General features: G+C 39.2%; 1 protein-coding gene across 1 annotated transcript in view; it reads right to left on the bottom strand.

The window, feature by feature from the left end:
- Positions 1-9,437, bottom strand: part of LOC113407300 (vitellogenin-2-like) — a 27,854-nt gene extending 18,417 nt beyond the window's left edge. The window contains exons 1-15 of the mRNA XM_029912371.1: positions 9,398-9,437; positions 9,256-9,276; positions 8,990-9,141; positions 7,650-7,901; positions 6,874-7,035; positions 6,637-6,785; positions 5,821-5,971; positions 5,539-5,696; positions 5,284-5,449; positions 4,229-4,354; positions 3,674-3,892; positions 2,868-3,085; positions 2,602-2,699; positions 1,870-1,994; positions 1,637-1,738 (exon numbers count right to left, since the gene is read on the bottom strand). Coding sequence (XP_029768231.1) covers positions 1,637-1,738; positions 1,870-1,994; positions 2,602-2,699; positions 2,868-3,085; positions 3,674-3,892; positions 4,229-4,354; positions 5,284-5,449; positions 5,539-5,696; positions 5,821-5,971; positions 6,637-6,785; positions 6,874-7,035; positions 7,650-7,901; positions 8,990-9,141; positions 9,256-9,276; positions 9,398-9,437 — 2,139 coding nt within the window. The remainder of the gene's footprint in view (positions 1-1,636; positions 1,739-1,869; positions 1,995-2,601; positions 2,700-2,867; positions 3,086-3,673; positions 3,893-4,228; positions 4,355-5,283; positions 5,450-5,538; positions 5,697-5,820; positions 5,972-6,636; positions 6,786-6,873; positions 7,036-7,649; positions 7,902-8,989; positions 9,142-9,255; positions 9,277-9,397) is intronic.
- Positions 9,438-18,617: the final 9,180 nt, after the last annotated feature.

Genomic DNA, 18,617 nt, shown 5'->3' with positions numbered 1-18,617 from the left:
AAACAAACAAACAAACAAACAAACAAACAAACAAACAAACAAACAAACAGGCACTTAATACAGTATATTTGCAAATAAACATTTAACAGGCAACAGAAATGGCTACTCACTAAGCTATATTTTTCTTTGCCATTTGTGTTTCTTTGCTAATATCATAATGTGGCTTTTCAGAATTCCAGGCAATTCAATCATACACAAGTGACTTCATATATAATGTCTTGTATTCTGACAAGATAACTTTACATCCAATGCCCAGGGTCAGCTCACAGCCCTCCACACCACTTAAAAGCAATTTAAGATAAGACCACAGTATCAAATCAGTCCTTCACTTGAGGACACAGAAGTCCTGAAAACAGACCGGTTGCAAGGGGAGGAAGAGAGGCAGGATCTGGGGAGGCCAACCCTGGGCTGAACATCTACTACATGCTATGAAGCCCAGCTTCATTAGGGCTCCCTATGCAGTGAGGCACAGGGTGTTTGGGAAACAAGGCCAGAGTGGGAGGCTGCTTCAGACATCCCAGGAGAATGCAAGTGATCTAAACTTGGAATTTCCAAGCCACAGAAAATTCCAACATTTAAAAACTAATATTCCAAATCTAAACAAAAACTAGAAATTTTGACATTATCCATGGAAAGCAAATGCCAACATTTTTTGGTCTCGAAAATTTGAAATGTTTCCATTCAATTTTTCAAAAACAAAATGGAGCAGCCAGCTGTCCTGACACACTGCCTTGGCTCCTGGGGACTCCCCCATCTGCCTTTGCCTCTGAGGGACACCTTGGGCTGCTCCCAAAGGGATCAGACTGGGCGTTGCCTGGAGTTGGGAGTAGCTTGGGAAGTCCCCCAGAGTCTAGAGAGTCCCACGCCATGGAGTGGGGAGCCTAGAAGTCCTAAGAGTCCTGTCTCAAGGTGAAGCACTCAGGGTTCCCAGCTATGCAGCGGGGAGCCTGAAAGTCCTGGTGTCCCAACTCCAAGGCAGTCAGCATGGTGGGGCTACCCCAGGACCAGGGAACCTGGAAGCCTAGGCTTCCCAGCAGCCCACCAGGTGAACTGGCAAGGAACCAGGTAGGTTTTCATCAGAACCCTCTGTGTGTTTTGGCAGACGTTCATTGAAAATGAAACATTTCTGTGATATGCAGTGTTGTTGTAGCTGGGTCGGTCCCAGGATATTCGAGAGAGAAGGTGGGTGAGGTAATATCTTTTATTAGACCAATTTTTGTTGATGAGAGAGACAAGCTTTCGAGCCACACAGAGCTCTTCTATTTGCCAGACCTGAAGAAGAGCTCTGTGTGGCTCAAAAGCTTCTCTCTTTCACCAACAGAAGTTGGTCCAATAAAAGCTATTACCTCACCTAACACATTTCTGTGAAACATCTAGGTATCAGTGAATTGGCATTTTCCAATGAAAATCCATTTTGTTTGAAAATTCTTGACCATCTCCACAGGAGACTCCTTCCCCTGTTATCCCAATGTGAATCTCTGCAGTGCCTAGCTGAGACACTCAGGCTGGGTGCAGGGGTGTTAATTTGCCTCTCAGTGCAAGGCTGAACTGGTGCTGAGAGTCTTACTAAACCCCTCTGCCCTTGAATTCCACCCACAATACATCACATGAAACAAAGAATGAGAACAACACATACTGTTTTCCCAATCTCCTTTATCTTTCTGTATGTGGAATATTCTGCAAATGGGATGTTTTGTTTCCTTATAATATCCGTAAGACCTTCTGCACGGACACCAACCTAATAAAAAAACAACACTGTGCATGAGAGGGTGCACTACAATACAGTTAAAACACACTGTTAGTGAAGAAATACATTCGTCAAAAATAAACTTTAATACAATCTGTTATTGGCTTAAATATAATATTTACCTCTAGCAAACTAGTAGATGCACCTGCATAGTTTACAATCAAACTGGAAATTAAAGCTGATGGGAACAATGTTCTTGGACTGTTCATAAGGAAGATCTTTCCAAATGCACCAGCCTGATAGCGACCTGTAGTAGAAATTAAAAACAAGACAGTGCTTTGTTGTTGTTCTATTGACTTCTGGGGATGTCAATCTGTAGCTGATAATCCTTTTTTCGTAAGGTGTATTCTCATGAAGATTTTCAACATTTAGGTCCTGACATAGCAAACGTTTACGAGCAAGTATCTTTATACACGAATATACCACTGAAATCGATGAGATACTCAAATGCATAAATGTTTGCAGGACTGCGATGAAATTTTGTACTAACAAATGCAGTGAAACTATTTGATCAAACTTAAATATTCTAAGTACACTTTATTGCAGTAAGAGGCATTTTACAAGAAAGTTAGAGAGCTGGTAAGATAATTTGTAACGACAAATATACTCTAATAATTCTTCATAAAAAAGAAACACAGTAAACTTTTCAGAATTCAGACACAGAAAATATCTTTTACAACTAATTAAATACTCCTTTCATAACTTTTTAAAACCTTCCAGCCATTCCGAAAGGAAAGAACTCTTACAGATAGAATCCAAGTTAAGTTCAGAATGATTTACATTAGTTCTCCAAATGACTGGAAAATGGTGTTTCAATGACGGACACTCCCAGTAGATTAATTTTTTTTACTCACTGTAGTAACCACCAAGATGAATAACTTTACTGTAACGATAGCTCTGTCTGTCAAGTCTGGGGCTCAGCAGTTTAATGGCAATGTTGCAAGCAGCAGATCTTTTAAAAAAATGGATAAAAATATATAAAAGTAAGCTAAATTTTACCAGAGTAATTTGAGTCAGCGTGTGTGCATGTATGTGTATATATATATAATTTTACTTACAAGACTGTGATAGAAATTGTACTTCACAGATAATGTACAGTTTTACTTCTCTCTCTACTTACACATTATAGAAGCGTGGGAATCCAATTCTTGACAAAGCTTTCATGTGGGAATATACAAAACTGGCAACTTGCATATTGGTCTCTTTCAGTATCACGTTAGCCATAGTTATTACCAGAGGAAGTGCAGGCCCAGTTTCAAATATGACAACGCAAGCCATCATTCGGACTTCAGGAGGAAGTGAATGATCCACAAAGATCTGGAGAAGAATGTCCTGCACCTGGAGAGGGAAAATATAATTTCATAAGTGTCTGATAACTTCTAAGGTGGGTATTCTCTCTATCAGATTCAATGTATAATTTGTATCAACAAATCACACATCCATAATAAAGGGAGAATAGAACCTCAGGTGTAACCTTTTTTCCACTGCATGAGTTGATGCACAAACATTAAAGAAAAATGTTGGGATGTAATGAATAGCTCTTGAGAAAATGCCATGACTAGTGAGACAAATTTATCTGTGGTGTAACTCCAATGGCTTTGTGAATTTGATCCCAGGTGTTCACTGTCATTTAGACCACTTTAGTGAGGGGTGATCCAGTAGCAGACCAATGACAATGTGTGACTAATATAAGATGTCACATAAAATGACAAGTGACTAAAGAAACACCATTATTTCTACCTCCCAACAATTACAGTGCCCAGCACAATCAGACCCTGATATCACTTGGGGCTCTAATATTGTGATACTAATAACAATAAAGAATTGTTCTGAATTCACAAACACTGCACCACTGAACTCACTTTCTCCCTGGCATATATTCTTCATATCTCATTATTCAGCTAAACTATCATTGATTCTGCTTACCTTTCTGGAGTCCTTCAAGCCTATCTGCCTCAAGGCCATCACAGCTTCGACCTGAATATGGACTGGGAAATTAGAAGCACCAGATGAAAACATTGGTAAGAACTTCAGGATGCGCTTGATACTGGCTGGTTCTCCTGCATTGCCAATGGCTTTCAGAGCTAATACAATGTCATCTTCATTGCCCTTGCTGGCTGCCTCGGCTGCAAGGTCATGGAGGGGCTGCAAACAAAGCACAGTTCAAAATTCATGCATACGCATATTGTTATCCTCACACACTGAAACCCTATGACCATAATGCAACTGACACGCTTACAAATATTCAGTGATCTCCTCAGGATTTAGTCTAAATTAGCTATGTATTCAGGGGTGATGAAGACTTCCAGGTTGGTATCCCTTGGCTACTAAGGAAGCTTCTGGAATGAACATTTGTAAATTAAATCACTGTGTATATCTCGGACCATGTTTTCTAGAATAAAAATGATCAGGTCTCATTGCAGTTTTATCTTTCTTATCTTTTTAAGCTGTTAAAAACAACCTGAAATGAAAATCACCTACCTGAAGAGCTTCATTAGGGCAAGATGAAGCCAGAGAACAGTATCTGTTTACCATGGAAGCATATCCCAAATAAGCAATCTGGCGAAGCATGGGAATTCTCTCAAGTCGGGAGCTGGTCACTAGATCCTGCAGAAGGAAAAGAGGCACCTCTTTAAATCAGGGTTATGTTCACCTTACCTTTCAGATAAGGACAATTACTTAGGATTCATCTAGAAAAGTTATTTAAAATTGAATATCTTTCACTTTCAATAAAATTAAATCAAGCCAGTAAAATATTTTACACACGCTTGAGCTAGATCCACAGCTAATGTAAATCAACATATCGCCATTAACTTAAATAGAGCTATGCTGATTTACATCAGCTGAAGATGTGGCCTAAGAAAGGCAGGATACAAAGTACAAAGGACATGGGCAGGAGCCAATCTACAAATGGAATTTCTCTGGAAGAGTCTGTAACTTTTTATTATATTAAAGAATCGTGCTCACTTCATATTCTGTGTTTTCTTATGTTAAAGAATAGGAATATTAACTAGAAACAGAAGAAAGTCTACTATATAATAGATGGTTGTATCAACTGTATGTAAAGAGTTTGGTGTTTTAATTTTGATAATATTTCACCTACAATACTTTTACTTTATTCCGGTGTCTAGGAATGTTATGTAATTACTCTGGACTGGAAAATGTAATGCTTAAAAGAGCTATTCAAATTATCTGACTCATCCATCACCATTAATTCTTTAGAATTAACAGAAAAAGATGAACTGAGGTTTGATGTCAGAAGAGAGAATATATGGGCCAAGAAAACTAAAATGAGGATAACAATATAGGGTAGGTGTGGGAGTTAATTTTTAATGCCTGCATAACAAATTGAAGATATAGGACCCAATTCCCCTCTCATACAGGCAGCTGTCAATTGAAGTAACAGAGATATTCTGATACAAAATGAGTGTAAGTGAGAGAAGAATCTGGCCCCTGAAGTGCTATAAAATCACTAGTTATTATCAATTGTTATCATGATGATGTGACCAGGAAAGGATCCTGTATATTGTACTCACTGCTGCTACTGCAATAGTATGACCATCCGCTTTTGTTAAATGGAGGGCAACAGAAACAGTCAGAAGTGCCTCAATGTACTTAAAGTCATCATTGCGAATTCTCAGCTTAAGGAACTTCAGTGAATCAATGGTGCCTGCCATAGTAATTCCACTCAGCAGCCAAATCCTGCAGCCAGGGTACAAAATCCATACATTTAGCTCTCTCTGCTCCTTGTACAAGACATGTCAATTGTTAGTGACACAATCAGTCATTACCTGTGATGAAATTTATCTGAAAATTGCTTAAAGACAGACTCCAAGGTATCAGGACTTGCTACCCGACACAGTTGGATAAGCTCTAAGAATTTGTATGGAGCATCCCCATGGAGCTCTTGCTGGTTGTCCTGGATTACTTGTTGCAATGTTTCCACGATCTGAGGATAGAAGGCAGAGGGAATATGCTAATTAGTTGCTTCTCCGTTGAGTTTGTAATAATATATTGATCTTTTATTAGTCTGATAAATGGCAAAGCAGCTTAATAAACTAAGCATTCTATACCCGTTGCTCAGGGTTTTTCGTCTTGATTAGCTGAATTGGCATCTGGAGCAGTAGTGGTGAGAAATGATAAGGCAGGCCTCCACAGTTCTGCAGCTGAATTTCTGGAGGGCTCACACGTTCATTTTTCACTTCAACCAAGGTAAGTTCTTGTCTGGAAGGAAATAAAGAGAAATCAACGTGTGTCATTTGGAGGAATAAGCTGTCTAGCTGCATCCACCTGACTTCACTGCTTTGGCTGTACAGTGGGGATATGGATAGTTCTTTATTTGTTTTTTCTATCACAAAAGATTTTACAATTTCTTGGGGTTATGGTCTTTTCAATGGAACAGAATACTGTCAGGAGATAATGAGTATCTGCAATGAGATAACTGTTGAACTGGAGCTGAATTGTTAAGTGGAGCCGAATTGTTATTTTCCAAAGCAAGAGATACTGGTTTTATGATAACATAACATTTATAGTGATTTTATTCTGTGTGTGCCTCATGTTCATTTTGACTCAGGGGATGTTGGTGCTATAAAGCGGCACTTTCTCAGTGGAATTGTTGAACAGAAGTACTCCCATGGATTTAGGAAGCAGAATTATTTTTCCACTTTTTTCTCCTTTAATTACAATAAAGTTCAATTTACATGCAGCAAAAAATTATTGTTAGTGCAAAATTTCCACAGCTTTTTTGGGTGGGTGGGTGGGTGGGAGTAGAGTATGAATACCTGCAACTTTATCAGCTGCCATTTAAGACAACTTCCATTTACTTCACGTGGGAGCAAGATCAGACTGATGCCTTTACACTTATTTTCACTTTCACCTCTGAGGCTTACCTTGCCTCCGTGACAGCAACACCAGTGGGTTCATTGAAAGGGGAGATCTGATAGACTTGCTGGGACACAGCTTCTGTGATCAGGGTACCAGAATCTGCATATTTCAATTTGTAGGTGAATGCAGCAGTTCCTTTTACAACCTTTTCTTTCTAAAAGAGCAAAGAAACTCATGTAATGAATGAGACTAAACCATGGTTTTACTCATTTTTAGAGTGGATCTGTTTAGATTATTCATACCAATGGGCAAGAAGGACAAGGGCGGATGAAAGTCATTCCAATATCCTTCACCACTTTATCCTGGCAGTTGTTGAGGTCTTTGGTTTTGGTAACAGAGACACGGTTATTCCTCCTGTCGTCCTGGATAACATACCTTGTAAGGCAGACGCCTCCAATCCCAGCCTATAGAGAATGATAGAAAATAATTGGGCTTTGTAGTTATATCAGGTCTGCATGACAGGAAGAACATTCCCCTGAACTGAGATTTAAAGCGAAAATGAAATTTAATAAGACTATATGGAAACCATTTCTTAATTAAGTGTCAAAGCCTGCTCTCATTACGCACATGAGTAGTACCACTGAAGTAAGCAGGAATACTCAGATGAGTAAAGGCTGCAGGATAGAGACTCAATTTAGGAAATAATCACCTAATTGATATAACCAATTCAATGAACACTGATAGATTAGACAGAACAGGGTAAATGAGGAAGATATACAATAAATATCTCAATGTCTAATAATTACCTTTATTTTTTCCCTTAGTCTTCCATTTTATAGAGTACACATATAGAGAATGTAATAGACAATCTGCCAGAAACGATCACCTTCATATATAAATGTATATTTTCTTTTGTCCAAATGAAAATATTTTAATATTTTTGTGCTTGTTGAGTGAAATTTTAAAATAAATACAAATAAACTATAAGCAAGAGTTTTAATTGACTGAAAAACATTTAATAATAACAAGTGATGCTTGGGCACATGCAGCAAACTAGCTTGAAACTGGAGAAACAAACCTCTTGCAATTCATATGCATTCTGTGACTTTTTCATAGTTATCTGCAACATGTTCAGCATTCCTCTCAGTAGGTTAATGCACGTGATGGGGGTATCTTCTGGGGCATAAATGTTTCCAACCCGCCCATTGCTGTATTCAAACGTAAAGGGTTTGGTGAGATACGAAGCGATCGTCTGAGTGAGTTTGGAAGCTCGAATGAATGGATCTCTGGGCCAGATCCCATTGTATTCCTCCAGCTGTGGAGATCGGATCTGAGAACAAAATTCAGAAAATGCATTGGTCTCCGTTCTGTGAGCGAAAATATTTTTAAAGTATATACTGTATACAGAAAATAACTAGGGAAAGAATTAACATTGTTATACATGGTTTACTCTGAATATAGACTGCAGAGGCCGTCTTCTGTGCTGTTTGTACAGCACCTAATACAATGGGATCCTTGCCTGTGATGGCTGGGGGCTTTTAGGCACTATGGTAATACAAATAATAAATAAAAATAATATATAGAGATAAATACATAGAACTTGATTCTTCCCACTCGCTCTTATATTGATGTAAGACCAATATACCTCCATTGAATCTGGCCCACTGAGTATATTATATATTAAAGAAAAAAGCTAAAAACATTTGAATTACCTCTTAATAATATTTTTTTTTAAATCTATTCGCATCAACCACTTTGAGCATAAAGTTGAATAGAAAACCCAACACAGATTTTTAGTTTTACATAATAAGTAACTGCGCAGTACAAAGTGAGAAGAACTACTTTAGGATCCTATTTCATAAGCCCTTGTTTAGGCAATGCTCCCACTGAATCAACAGGAGCTTCAGCTTTGCCTGACTATTGAATAAGTAAGAGTGCTGAATAACATAAAAAGTAAGTTGGCTAGAATTGTTATTATTACGTATAAATTAAGGACTTGCCTCTGCTCCTAATGACTTCCATGGGAATTTGGAATGTGTCAGGATTGCCAGATCAAAACCTTAAATGAGATCAGGATTGGACCCCTGGTGTTGCAGGCCAAGGTTCTCAGAAATGACTAGTGATTTTTGGTGCCTCCATTTTTGGATGCTGTCACCTGACCTCTGAAAATCAGATCACATTAAGGCGTCTCAAGTTGAACACTCCAAAATTGAGGCACCCCAAATCACTAGTCACTTTTGAAAACGGGAGCCATAACTCACAAGTCATTTCCCAGTCCCTAAAATCTTCAAAGCTCTTTTCTCCATTGCTTTTTTCCTGTGGCTGCCTACAACATTCAGTAACCCAAGTGTTGCTTTAACCTGACTTGGTATTCAATGCTGTTGTTATTTGATCTCCTTTGGAAATAGTGCAGTCTACCTTGAGGAGGTGCTTCCTCTGTGACAATACGCTGATCTCTAATTTACAGGACAGTCTCAGCCCAGCTCTTGCCAAACCAGGTTCTGGCAGTCCATTCAGGGTAAGGCCCTCATAGTTGTACAAGTAGATCTTGCTGCTACTAAAATCAGGCTCTGTGAAAAATGATACAAATATTCACTTTTAGTAATAATTTAAAAGACATTCTGCTTCGTGGTCATTATGACAAAGGCATTGAATGAAGCTTAAGAAATGAACAGTAGACTTACCAGGGTCATACTTTTCACTCCCTGTGAAAAGAAATCAAATGGATACATGAATAATGGCAAACAAATTAATTTTGAATTTAATTTTTTGACTCCACTATAAAAACCCAGCAAAGACTAACAGAGAAGGGCTATGTAAACTTACCCACAAGGGTGAACGCTAGCGCTAGTATGATTCCCCTCATGATGAAGGTGAATGAAGACCTCCTCAGGCATCATGAGGCTTTTATAGAAAAACCATCACTAGCACATGGCCACTGCTAAGCTGTATTTTGCTGATTTTTCAATTTGTTATCAGTTTATGCAAACAGTTTTCTTTTTGCAACCATATTGACTTTTGAATGGGAGGAATCCTGGACAGACCATGCCAGGCTCATTGAAATCATATTATTTAAATCTTTGACAGACAGCTTAAGAGTATCTCTTGCTTTTCCTAAAGTTCTTTAAAACAAATTAAAAATACATATAATATGTTACTTTATTTGGTAGATTTGTTCATGGCTGCTTGCCTGTCATTGATTCTACCACAGATTAAGATGACTTTGCCCTGGTTATTCTGACCTGGCATATGATACAAAATGTTATCTAACTGATAATGACTCAGTGAGCAAGCAGTATTAAGTGTGACAACTGTCTTTTTCTTATTTCTTGATTTGCCAAAATGTTAAAATAATATAACATTATGGATTTTACTTAAAAGCCCAGTTCCTAGATTATTCTCTATGCTGCTGCGTCACATGAATTTTTGAGGTTCTTATTCCTGTTAAAGTCAGGTTCTAGATTTATGTGTAAAAGGGATAGAATTAGGGTACCAGGCAATTTATAGATTATAGTGATGGGCATTTTCCCACATTAGTATAGTTCATTTGTAAATTATTATGGCTATGCAAATATGGCAGTTGAAGTGCAACTTTAAAAATGTATTATTTGCTTTGTTAGTACTTAGATGCTCATTGTGTTAGAGATGGTACAAACACATATGAAGACAGTCCCTACCCAGTAGAATTTACAATCTAAATAGCTAAAACAGACGGTGCCTGGAAAGAAGGGAGTATTATCAAATCCCCATTTTACAGATGGGAAAATTAAACACTGAGCATGAAATCCTGGTTCCATTGGAGTCAATGGCAAAAATCCCATCGATTTCAATGGGGCCAGCATTTTATTCAGAGAAATTAAGTGATTTGCCACGGTCATACCTGAAATCTGTGAGAGAGCTGAGAATTGTCCATTGCCTTAATCCCAAGACCTTACTTCAATAGCGGTATGAACACATATGTAGTTGCACATTTTTTGGACATGACATTGGCCTCCACTTTTTATTCTGAGGGCCATACTTTTATTCAGTATTCAGAATTATATAATATTTTACTAAGACTATCTTCTTTTTCTGTTACTTTTCTTTTCTCAGTGCACTTGATGTGTCCATGATATCACCAACCACAAGAAGCCCCCTCTGGAAGTCTGCAGCTGGAATACAAGATTGGTTTGTTCCTTTCTGGTCAGATTATAAACAAATTTGTCCTTGTCTTTAGCAATATTAAATTTGCCCTGTCTCTCAAGGTGGTCTTTCAGTTAACCTAAGGTGGCTACCTTAGCATTTAAAATGATTTTCAGCCATTAAGTCTAAAGTGCTTTTGCCAAGCAACATTAAGAGAAAATAGGTCTTGGCAACCAGCCAATCCTGGCACAATGGGACACACAGAGCTGGCCGATGGTTTTCTAGAACAGATTGGAGGGTTGGTGACTGGATCCAGTTTGGCCATAAAAGTGCCTCTTGCCCCAGCAGGTTTACATCCTACCTTCACACAACATGCCATGGCCTCCCCTCCAGGCCTGCAACTAGGGACAAAGCCCCAGATGGCAGAAAATTTTAAATCAATATGCAATCTGGTGACCAAATATGGAAGGGGTTGGCTGGTGGGGTAGGCCAGCCAGGGTGGAAGATCCCAAGTAGTTAATATCAGACAGTACAGAGCAATCATACTGAGCTGTTGTAATCAGTTTACACAGTATTTCACTGTTCAGAACTCCAGTTAGCCGTGTTTTCATGCATGTATGTTGGAGCTCTGCAACTCACTGCTTTGTTAAACAATGAGTGGAAAACATATAGAGCTCCTCTATGGCCAGCCCTTACATTGCCTCACAGTGAGGTGAGGGAGTAAAAAGTCTCTCCCTTTGCTCAGCCCGTGTAAGGTGTGGCCAGAAACACAGCCCTTTATGACTGTCCTTTGGGGGGAGAACAGGGCCTACTATCAAGCTGTTTCCATGTGAAAGCAGCACTCCAGAAAGGGGGCAGAGAGCCAGCTACCCACTCTGGTGTGAGGAGAGGATGCTGCTCCCCTTAGAAGAAGCATTACAAAACTTACGCCACCCCATGGAGCTTGAATTTTGAGAAAGAATTCCTCCTGTGTTCCCCTTGGAGTGGTATGCCTCCACACTGCCCTTTACTACACCTGGAAAGAAGGGAGTATTATCAAATCCCCTGTAATTTCTATGCACATCCAGAGATTTTCTAATTCTTTTAACTTCATTATTTCTAAGCCAATTTTATTCAGTCATGTCACAGGAATACTTCTCAGGCAAGTTTAAAAAAAATTTTTTTTTGAGCTGGCCCAGTATAAAAAAATTTGCCTGGTTTTTAAAAACTACTCAGACATCAGAAAATGAGCCAACTAGAATTTCACCAGAATTTTCTACAACATTCACTGTCAGGCTGAGAAATCTTGTCCCACCAAGAAATATTTTCAGAAATACAAACACCTGCAACTAGAGACTTAGAAAGAAAGCCACATAATAGTGTCACCAATGAAACACTAGTATTTACACTCACATGTGGACTAGTAAGACCTTGGGGCTTGATTTTCAGAAGCGCTGGGCATTCCATATAGCCGGAGCATATGGGAGCCAAAATCAGACCAAAAATAGAAGCATTGCCAAGCTCAAGCATTCAAAAATCATGAGTCAGCCCCCCCGCAATCATGAGATTTTAAAAGCAAGTTATTTTCCTTTGCCCTCTTGGGTTGGAATATCTAGAGTTCACATTTTCCTGCTTTTCTCAGCAACACGAGGGCTAGACATTTACTTTATTTTAAATGAAAGCTGTGATTCTTAGGTAATAACCTGACTCCAGCAGTTGGAGTTTCAAGACAAGTACTAACTATCTAAGACTCAGTGATAAAATGGCAAGAGTTGGGAACATTGTAATAGATACACAGATAATCTATGCTATCCAAAGGCTGTACATCCGTGTCTGAGTGTGCGTGCATTACATATACACAGAAACATTTTGTTTTTCTGCATTTAAAAAAAAAAGAACAAAAAAAACTTACTTTTGGCAAAGTTGCAGTGTGTGTGTGTGTAATGTGTCCTCTTAGCTCCGGTCACTATGACCAGGAATTTTTTGAAACATACAAAGATTTCACCAGCACAGTGTAAATATTGTACCTTCCAAGGTAAAGGTCAGTTTAAATGGGAATAATTAAAAACTACAAAGCTTCTTAGTAGAAGAGGGGGCAAGTACAATCACAGGTCAGCTAGAACCTTCCAGATCCCTAATAAATAAGGCAAATTGCCAATGCAACCACATACTTGAACTGAACGAGCCTTTCAGATTGCCCTATTCATCATTATAATTACTTGCATCCATACCACAATAACATATAGTCTTAAAACGAGCACAGGCTAGAAAATGTTGTGGAGCTGGAGATATGGGTCGGAGATAGAAGGAGAGAAAACGGGACAAAGATATGGAAGATGGGAATAAATAAATAAAAGGCACACAAACAACTTCCAGGGAGTTTTGGGGAGCGGGTTGTTGTTTGAGGAGTAATTTTTAAGGAGCGCAATGGTCTGCAGACCTCAGCTTACAAATATTGTGAATTTTGCTCTACAATTAAATAGACAATTTGTAATTTTCCCTTTGCTGATCAGTCATATTAATCATGTGGTTTCATTTCTGTTTCCTGATTGAACTAGCCAAAGCACACGTCAGATTGTGTATTTGACACAAAGATTGGCCATTCATACTCTGTTGGTTAATATGAAATGCAAGGCACTTATTTTACAATGAAAGGTGCCATCAGCCTTACAAAGTTCTACTCTCTTGGCAGAGTACTTTTTTTTTTTTGGACGGGCAAATAAAATCTCTTTCAGTTTTTATTACTGTCAATCATCATGGTAAAGGATGGGTGAGTGGATTTTGAGCTGGAGCTGGTAAATTTTTCAGCACAATAATGGAGGGCTGTAGTACAGTATGCAGTTCATTTGAATAGACAGGTGAAAAATTCACTTTTTGTAGTTGCACTAGTAAAGCTTGAACATTAGTGGAAAATAAACCTAAGTTGACTATGATTGAATTGAAATTTCCTTTAAAATTGATTGAACTTTTCCAATTTTGTCCGCTATTTGATCAGCTGTAGTTATTTGTAAGCTTTGTACAGCTCTGAGGCACTTGGAAATTCCTCACCCACTTGGAAGAGTCAGTTTAAAATTGAGATATGCACAGAACAAAAGGACTGTTCCACATTTAATGTAATAACAAGGTGTCAGTTATTCCTCACTGAAGAAAGCCTCAGATAATGTATTCAAATAATCCAGTTGCATGTGTTTCAGCCAGTATTTGACTACCCACAAACCAACTATGATATGGCAAATGAGTATTGCTTCTCAGCAAAACTCACAGTGAAAGGAATGGCCCTGGAATAGGAAGATTACTTGGACATAGGCCTGATTCTACAAACCTTTTCTTACTCAAGTACACCTTCCTCATGCAAACAGTGCAATTGACTTCAGGGGAATGCTCGTGTGACTCAGGGTTTATAGGCTCTGGCATTATTGTTGGATTATGCTGCGGTGCCTGTGTTTAGTTTGATAGACCATGTAGCTAGCATACACAGAGCATATTGCCATGAACAATATAGGGAACATAGGCCATATTTGGACTTGACTTGAGTAACTTTGGTTGGCCAAATGTTTAAGTTAGCATGATTAAGAGATGCTTGAAGCTGCTTTTTTGGTCTGTAGACAAAAGGTTGTTAGGACAAGGGCACTCATTTGCCGTAGACACTGCCTCCCTCATTTACACTACATTTCCAGTGTCATAACTAACTCGCTGTCATGAAAAGGTGTGGAAATGAGTAAATGTTTAAGCTTGACTAGTCATTAATTATATTTAAACAATCAAGACACTTATGCCTGGGCCTAAGCAGAAGTTTGTCTACCAGCTCCTGATCACCTGGCACCTTCTTGCATTGAGACACATCTGTTTGCGGTTAGTAACAGATTGGGTTATGACGCACACACCGCAGGCAGACTAGAATCTTTGCTGTGACTCAAAGAGCCAGGTGTCCCATATGATCTACATGCTAGATCCCCTAACTGGACAAGAGTGTCGTCTGGGGCAGTGGAGAGGAGTCACTGATCCCTGGAAAAGATGCCAGCTATGTGGAGAAAAGGGCGTGGGTGGGCTTTCTTGCAACAACACAACACCTGAAGTTGTATCCTGATTCCTTGTCTAGATTGGCCCAGGAGTGCCACCAGCTTTTCTGCTGCCCTAGGCGGCGGAAGGTCCCGCCCCGAAATGCCACCCCCCACAGAGGCAGCGGAAGGTCCCGCCCCCAAAATAGTGCCGCTTTCACCGGCCCCCAAATTGTAGTGCCCTAGGCGACCGCCTAGGTCGCCTAATGGGTTGCGCCAGCCCTGGATTGGCCCCTCAGAGACACAGCAGTAAAAGACTCTGAATGCTGGCTGAGCCAAGCCTGAAGTACAATGAAGAGAGCAAGAAGATCAACTGCCTTTCCCACCTCACCCCATCCCCGCATGCAAAAGCACGCAAAAGTCCATTTCATCACCCCAGAAGATATCAGTAAATATCAGCCTCGGTCTGAACTAAGATAAATCACGTGAGTTAAGATTCGGAGAAGCCCCTGTGAAAATCATCTGTAGAGCAATTCAAGGGGGCTCAACTCACTCAAGCACCCACTGGAGCATGTGTGCATGTGTATGAATGCATCTCTCTGTGTGTTCTTAACTGTTCCCCAAGTAGATGCTAAAAGCCAAAGCTGTTACCAAATCAGCAAGGGATCTCCAGGTTAAACCAGTATTGTTCTACAGCTACTGTAAGTGCAGGATTTTAGAAGTTATTCTGAGTCTGTGCCAGGCTGCCAGACAGATACAGGCATTGTGTCAAAGTGGGGAGGAAGATACATTAGAAAAGCAAAGCTTAATGTAATCTGTATGAACAGTAATGTTAGCAGGAGAAAAGAGCAGCTAGAAAGAAGCTACCAGGAAGTTATTACATGAGCTGCACTTCCTGAAAATCAAGGCAAGGAACAACCTTTGCCTCTTGCAGACACTGAGCGAACTGCTCGAGTCAAAGGGAACAACTTCTCCACTGGCCCTTCCTGCAAAATTCTAAAAGGATTGTTTTTAACTTGCTCATCAGAACTTGATCTAATGATTAACTAATTGTAGTAATTGGCGAGCCAGATAAATTGAACCATTGACCTATTGGTTATATCTTAATTGTAACCTCAATTTGATTATTGTGTTATATTTTATAAATTAACTTAGGAGAACTATAAATTAATGTAGCTAGTGACATATTTCACTTAAACTCATATTTGTTTTATAACTGCTAGCTTAATTCTTTAATACTTGTATAAAAGATACACTGAACTGGTTTATTTCCCAACACTTCAATGCAGACAAAGTAACCAGTGTGAGAGAAAAATGTAAAATCATGAATAATCATTCCTGAGCCCATCCTATTTTTTAATTACTTAAAATAAGACCCTATTATTCCTACAATGAGGGTGGTTTTGTCACAGCTGTGATTTCCATGACAAAACCCATGAACTTGGAGATTTCAAAAAATAGTTAAGAGCCACAGGTTTTGTCAGTGCTTTTTTGAACAGCCAGTTCAGTGCATGAGTCTGAATGCTCTGTTTCTTTGCACAATAAAGAAATGCCATCTGACTTGAGAACAGCCAGAGTCCTGAAAGAGGTTGCACTCTGGTTCCCTATCCCTGGAATACTGTGATCTTGGGAAGGGGAAGAAGAGTAGGGCTGCTGGAAGAGTGTCTTGCTGGGAATAGAAGGTGACATGAAAGATCAAATATATTCTCCAAAAGTAATTGCAAATGAAGAATCATTCACTGGGGACATTTCTAATTGGGTCCTGCGGGAATCTGTTTGTGGCCCAATGCTATTCAATATCTTTATCAATGAGCTGAAAGAAAGCATAAGATCATTACTGGCACAGTTTGCAGACAACATAAGAATTGATGGAGTGGTAAATAAATTATAAAGACAAGTGTGACTTGATCACAGTCTGTAAGTACCTATCTGGGGAACAGCTTCAGTTTAGTAGACAAACATATACAAGATCTAGTGGTTGGAAATTGAAACTAGACAAATTCAGACTCGAAATAAGATGTAAACTTTTAACAGTGAGGATAATTAACCACTGGAACATTTACTAAGGACTGCTGGTGGATTCTCCATTACTAAATATGCTCTAGTTCAAATAGAATTATTTTGGGGATGTTCTATCACTTGTGTTATACAGAGGGTCAGACTAGATGATCACAATGGTCCCGTCTGGGTTTGGAATCTATGAATGATTGCTGGTAAAGTCTGCAGACAACACAAAATTGGCGGAGTAATAAATAATGATAAGGAAAGGTCAGTTCTACAGAGGGACCTGGACAGCATGGCAAGTTGGGCTTACTTGAACAACATGCTTTCAATACAGCCAAATGCAAGGTCACACGTTTTAGGAACCAATAATGTAGGGTCACACTTACAAGATGGGGTGCTATTTTGGAAAGCAATAACTCAGCAAACGACTCAGGGGTCATGGCGGGTAATCCACAGAACATAAGCTTTCAGTGCAATGCAGTGCTAGGAGAGCAAATGCAATCCTTGGATGCATAAGTAGGGGAATAATACTGCACAGAAGTAGGGAGGTGTTACCACCACTGTATACAACATTAGTTAGACCATCACTGGAATACTGTCTCCAGTTTTGGTGTCTGCGCATTAAAAAGGATGTTGACAAGCTGGAAAAGGTTCAGAAAACAACGACTAGGATGATTCAAAGCCTGGAAAACCTGGCTTATAGTGAGAGACTTAAGAAACTCCGTTTATTCAGCTTGCCAAACAGAAGGTTAAAAAGGTGACTTGGTCACAATCTGTAAGTATCTACAAAGGAAAAAAAATGATAGTAGAAGGCTCTGTAATCTAGCAGAAACAGGCATAACAAGAGCCAATGGCTGGGATCTGGAGCCAGTTACATTCAGACTAGAAATAAGGCACAAAATTTTATGTGAAGGTAATTAACCATTGGTGAATTCTGCATCATTTGGAGTCTTTAAATCATGGCTGGATGTCTTTCTATCAGTTATGCTCTGGTCTACCCACAAGTTTTGGATTCAATGCAGAACCCACCTGGTGAAAAGCTCTCCCATGTGTCATGCAGGAGGTCAGACTAGAGGATCTTAATTCACCCTTCTGGCCTTGAATTCTGTTCATCTGTGTTGGGGACTGGAAGATGGGGAGAAGAAGAAGAAAAAAATCACATACCACAAATGTTGGTATTTTTCTCTTACATATAACATAATAAAATCCCTGCTTTAGTTGTAAATTCCAAATAGTAAGTACAAGCAGCAATGACTGATCAGACTTCAGATAGGCATTTTTAAGGCTGTCAGCATGTCTGCCTAAGCGCTGAAATGTTGAGCATTCTGCTTATTTTGTAAATTACTTATTTTCCTTTCAATAACAAACCTTTTAAATTGATATTTCCAGAAAGTTTATTAGATTAGTTAGCCAGGCCCAGTTAAAGTGTACGTGGAATACTTCTGATAATAGCTTGGCTGAAGGGTCCACATTTCTTCCAGTATAATCCATGGGAAAATTCACAGCTATTTTTAATGCACCTTAACCAAGGCAGAGTGAGACTCCATCAAAGCTGTTGTGAGCTCTTCCTAGTTTGAAGGCATGGATTGCTTCATAGAGAGGCATATACCAACAGCTAATGTTCTTTTTAGTATGGTCAAGAATGAGTTTAAAATTGGGGCTGGAGGAGCCAAAAACTTAATTAAGGAAAAGGAAGATTTGTAGTACAAGGAAAGGAGTTCCATGTACAAAATAGCACTGTCAGGCCTTGTCCATTCAAATGGCAAACCAGATAGGAGTAAAGTGTTTTGGTTTTTTCAAATGAACTCTCTGCAATCTCCATTAAATCATGTAATAAAAGTTTCCAGAGTCTGAGCTGTATTGAAGCAGCACTTAATACAGCTCATGAGTGAGACAATTTAAGTTATGCACTACCGCCATCCTGGGGCTGGCTCTATGTTGGT

This window comes from Terrapene carolina, unplaced genomic scaffold (assembly GCF_002925995.2).
Source record: "Terrapene carolina triunguis isolate 2854851 unplaced genomic scaffold, T_m_triunguis-2.0 Scaffold210, whole genome shotgun sequence".
NCBI lineage: Eukaryota > Metazoa > Chordata > Testudines > Emydidae > Terrapene > Terrapene triunguis.
The sequence above is the reverse complement of the archived record's forward strand: the minus strand, read 5'-3'. Positions and strand labels throughout refer to the sequence as shown.